Below are 5,302 nucleotides of genomic sequence, written 5' to 3'. Positions count from 1 at the left end.
TCCACAACTTCAAAGGAAACCCTTTATCAGAACATAATACAGCAGAATTGTTGGCCAACTTCTTTTTCTTCTTAATACCCAACCATGCATTAGCCTATGTTGTAATAGTTGAACCAACATATGAGCAATCCAACAAATCTTCACTATGCTACTGCAAAGTACCTAAAACTATCACTCATTCAAGGGCTCTCTTACTCTTCTTCTCCATAACAATTGAAGAATTCTCTAATTCTAATTAGACAGCAATAGCTTCCACAGTTTGTGAGCTCACAAATATTCTCAAAAAACTACACATTTCCTTCACTAAACCATCCTGCTCTACAGTGACAACCCATTTGCTAGACAGTTTGCAAACAATGCTGCATTCCATAGTTCGGAAAAAGCTTCAACTATGCCTTTTTCATTTGTTCATCTTTTCATATAGAGGAAAACTTGTTTGAAATAAAGATCATGACAAACAAAAATGAAACTTAACATTATTCATATTTTCATATCACAAACATTACAATTATACATAAGGACTCATACCACATCTCACTCTTAACATACAAAACTTACAGTGTTGAGAATCACTTATTATTCAGTAGAGTTATCACATGACACTTTGGGAGTTACTGATCTATGTCTCTTTGTCCTCACTTTCTTACTCTTCCTACTTTTGGCTAATTTCTTCTCCAAATCTTTCACTCTCCCAGTCAAATTTGATATTACACTTAACTGTTCAGTCCCAGCTTCAAGTAACTCCTTCATCAACTTCCTTAGCTTCTCATTCTCTTCCAATAACATCATGTTACCATTCAGATCTGCATTATGCTTGGTAACAGATAAATCTACAGATGGTTCAGTTTCCTCCTTGGCATAAGTTTCTGTGTTTTTATCATCATCACTATTTGTTTCTCCAGCAACAGTGTCTTGAACATCAAGATGTGTTTCTTGCTGTGCAAGCTTCTCTACTGGTTCATTTTCATTCAACATGATGTTTGCTACATCATTTGATTCCTCATTCACAAGAGATGGTAACTTTGTATCATTTCCAATTCCCTCTCCTGATTCTTCTGTTTCCACTGGTGCATCCACTTTAAGTTCATCATCTTGTTTCTGGAACTCAACCTTTACCCAACCGTCTGATTCCTCGCTAGACTGCACCCCTTCTTTTTCTTCAACCAGTGGCTGCTCTAGTTCAGTATCTTTTTCTTTATATTCAGTTCTTTCTGCTTCTGATTTCTCTGCATTCTCATCAAGCAGTTCTACTGGAAGCTCTTTAATGAATACCTCATTTTCCACAGTTATAGTCTCTTCGGATGTGGATGTGACAGCGTCTTCATCGAGTACTCCCACCGGAAGCTCCTCCATTGCATCCATATCGGAATCTAACCTTTCACTTGCATAATCCTCAGTGGCATCTTCATCAATAACTCCCACTGGAAGCTCCTTCATTGCATCCATATCAGAATCTAACCTTTCACTTGCATAATCCTCAATGGTATCTTCATCAATAACTCCCACAGGGAGTTCTTTAAATGCATTCATATTGAGTTTATCAACCTCCCCCGATTCCAATTCCACGTCGATTTTATCGGAAGAATTACTTGTGGAATCCATCACGTCAACAGAAACCACTGGGCTAATATCCAGATTAACTGATCCAGAACCAACATGGGACTGAGATTCACTTGCACCTTCCACATCCAACATGCAGAACTGATCTTGAGGTTTTCCATCACTGATACCTTCAGATGAATCTTTCTGTGATGCCACTTTCTCTTCTTGTTGCTCTTGGTTATGTTCTCCATTTTGAACATTCTGCGGAGATATTTCAAGGTGTTTCTTAGCATCTAACTCTTGCATCTGCTCCTGAGATGAATCTTTCTGTGATGCCACTTTCTCTTCTTGTTGCTCTTGGTTATTTTCTCCATTTTGAACATTCTGCTGAGATATTTCAAGGTGTTTCTTAGGATCTGACTCCTGCATCTGCTGCTGAGGAGGATTCTTCACCGTTATAGAATCAAGCTTTTCCTGCAAAGTCACAAGCTCTCTTGCCAGAGACTTTCTGATTTCCCTCAAACTTGGATGCAAGCCCTGAAAATATATGTTGATTAAAAGTTAGCATAACAGTGAAGAAAGGACAAAAATCATATCAAACATCATTTATAATAGACCAAATAGTGAAATTTGTTAGCTATGTCATACCTGAATAGTATCCAACTTCAGCAATAGTCTCATTATAGTCTCTCCAATGGCAAGTTTCTCCTTGTCATCAATTTGAAGATTAGAAGAATCTTCAAAAGCCTCCATGCGATCCTTAACATAAGTCACCTCTTTACTGATTTCAGCTATCTGTCTAAGTTTCTTTAAGGGCTGTGATTTTCTTACCAGATAACCACGATAAACAGTTTGTATCACAACAGCAGCATCTGCATCTGATAAAACTCGTCTTTCTTTTTTACCATCTTCTTCAATTGCTGTCTTTGCTGCCATGTTTTCATTAGTCTTGTTTTGGGATACCTGAATAGTCGAACATAGCTTGGCCTGGTCTGTCATGCTGTCTGAAGAAGTGTTGCTTGGTTCACAGGCTATTTCTTTGGAATGTTTCCTTAAAGCAGATGGACTTAAAGACCTTGCTTTCCCATTACCATTCTTCTTCCTTGGTAATGGATCAACTCTTAGACAAACAGGAGGTAACTTGGATCCCTTAGTTGGAGAAGCGGACCGTCGCTTGCTGATGGAATGCGACTCTTTTTTTGCTGCATTTTCTTCAGGAACATTACTTTCCATGGAGTTGTTTTTCATATGATTCGACTCGATCTGCTTCACAGGAATACTTCTTTGGTTACTCACTTTCTCTGTAACATCAAAAGCACTTCTATCTCTAGACTCAACATCATTTGAATTAGTCCTTTTTGCAACACCTTCATCAGCACAAGACTTCACAGGAACAGATTTGAATGTATGAGGCACATCCTCAACACCTTCCTGTGCTGAACAGCTTTTCCAATTGTTTGTCCTTCCACCATCCTGTTGATCATTGTAAGAGGGAAACCAAATGAATGGAAATGGAAATTCAGATCTCTTTTGTTGTTCACTCTGATGTTTCTGATCCATTTTTCCATTTCCATACTCCTTCACATTGTCATCAGCTTCCTCCTTAACCATGTTTGGCACACCCTTTACATCAAAAGGTAACCATCCATTCCGTAATCTCGGCTCAACTGCTCGCTGCACATCCGCATTGAAATCCTCCGCGCCAGTAAGTTTCTTATCATGTGTCATTCTATCTTGCTCATCCATCCCAGCAGGAACTTTCATTTGTCTGTTTCCATAGTACTCTGGTGGAACCCAAACCAAAGGGTATGGAAAATTCCTATACTCCATAGCATCATTCTCTTTCTTACCACCAAGATTAGGTTTTTGCTCTTCAATACTCACATTTCTATCTTCCTTCTGGTTGCATGAATGATTAGGACAACCACAACAATGATGATCCTTCGGCATATACTTATCATATTCATATCTCGGAACCTCCATACTACAATATGGAGAATAAGGACCACAGAACGAAGGGCCACCACCAGAATAAAACATTGGTGATGGAGAGGGAACATGAGGAGGATAACAAGGTATATGACTATAGCAGACATGAGGTGCATAACTGCTAGCATAAGGCCAGGGTTGTTCATAAGAAAAAGGTGATTTAGTCGTTTGAGGGGGAACAGGTTCCATGGAAGGATGATAGTAATGAGGAAATGGTATTTGATTTCTGTGAAATGGATATGAATCCATGCTTCTGTATGCAGGAATCATGCTTACAAACTTCAAAAGTTGCTAAATCACAAACTCTGCATATTCCAAAAACAAAACATCATTAAGAACAAGATTGATATTAAGATGCATATACAATGTAGGCAAGGGGAAAAAATGACTTACATTAACGAAACGAGTAAAGAAAAAACCAGCCACCAGGTTCCACACAATCCAAATGAGAATTTATCGATGCAAAATCGAACCACAAACCCGAGAAAATAGAGTAAAAGTGTTGTTTGTTTTGTTGTAGTAGGCAAAGAAAGCTTGAATTTGTTGTGTTTTATTGGATGAAAAGGGTAATAAAACATGTTGGTTATTTATATGGGAAAGTTATGAGTAATTGAGGAAAGAAAGGTGGGACAAAAATGTTTGTGTTCGAGATGCTTCGCGCGTTGTGTAGTTGTATCGATGATGAATATGATGTCTCTAGATTATTCGTAACAGGTCTTGTTGGCCTACATATCTGGCCACGTGTTAAATACCATATATTTAAGAACCTTCGTGTATTTTGTTCGGTTAGATATTTAGGTAATCATTTTAACTAATTTACTAGAAAGATACACGCGCATTTATACAAATAAATTTATTTAATAAAATATAAATTATATTTTGTTGTTGGGTAAATTTATTTGATACGATATAAATGATATTTAGATTCATACTTAAATTTTAGATTAATTATTAATTTTAAATAAATAACTTTTATATAAATTTAATTATATTAAAATATAAAAAAATTAAATGGACTCATGAGATGAAAGAAAAATATATTTAATATTTGAAAATAAGAATTTTATCTTTTAAATTAAATTAAAGTAATTGATGGTTAATAAAATATGTATAGATGTAAATTGAAATGAGTTACTTAATTGTAAAATAAAAAATAATTGTATAAATTCAATTGTATTAAATAATAATGCAAAAAGAAAAAAATGACTCGTGAGAAAAAAAGAAATTATGATATTTTAAAATATTAAAATAAAATAGACATATTTGTGATAATGACCCTTGAGATAAAAATATTAATTTATACGATATAAAATATATTTAGATGCACATGTAAAATTTAAAATGATTTACTTAATATCAAAATGAACAATAATCATATTAATTTAATTGTATTAAATAGTCATATTAAAAAAAACATGAGATGAAGAAAAAAAATTAATATTTAAAAATAAAGATTTTGTCTCTCAAATTAAAGCAATTATTAATTAAAGTAATTATTAATTAAAAATAAAGGAATGACTACTTCTTCACCAAACCAAGTTTGTAGGCTTCTGAAATCACTCTATGGATTAAAATAATCCAGCAGGCAGTGGTTTGAGAAGTTATCTAAAGTTCTTCTCAATAACAAGTACAAACAATGTGCTTGTGATCATTCACTCTTCATTTATAACTCTTCCAACTCCTTTACCTTTCTTTTAATTTATGTTGATGATCTATTGATTGCAGGAAATGACATTCAAATTATCAATAAGACCAAACAAATTCTGCATCA

The 5,302-nt window shown here is 34.8% G+C and overlaps 1 protein-coding gene across 1 annotated transcript; it reads right to left on the bottom strand.

The window, feature by feature from the left end:
* Positions 1-464: 464 nt before the first annotated feature.
* Positions 465-4,097, bottom strand: LOC131616585 (BAG family molecular chaperone regulator 6-like). The gene is made up of 3 exons (XM_058887951.1): positions 3,925-4,097; positions 2,191-3,836; positions 465-2,079 (listed from the first exon to the last, which is right to left on the bottom strand). The coding sequence occupies exons 2-3, from the start codon at positions 3,799-3,801 to the stop codon at positions 577-579; spliced, it is 3,114 nt and encodes a 1,037-aa protein (XP_058743934.1). The 5' UTR covers positions 3,802-3,836; positions 3,925-4,097; the 3' UTR covers positions 465-576.
* Between the last annotated feature and the right edge of the window lie 1,205 nt (positions 4,098-5,302).

Source organism: Vicia villosa, linkage group LG7 (genome assembly GCF_029867415.1).
Source record: "Vicia villosa cultivar HV-30 ecotype Madison, WI linkage group LG7, Vvil1.0, whole genome shotgun sequence".
Classification (NCBI taxonomy): Eukaryota; Viridiplantae; Streptophyta; class Magnoliopsida; order Fabales; family Fabaceae; genus Vicia; species Vicia villosa.
This window is presented reverse-complemented; position numbering and strand designations above follow the sequence as displayed.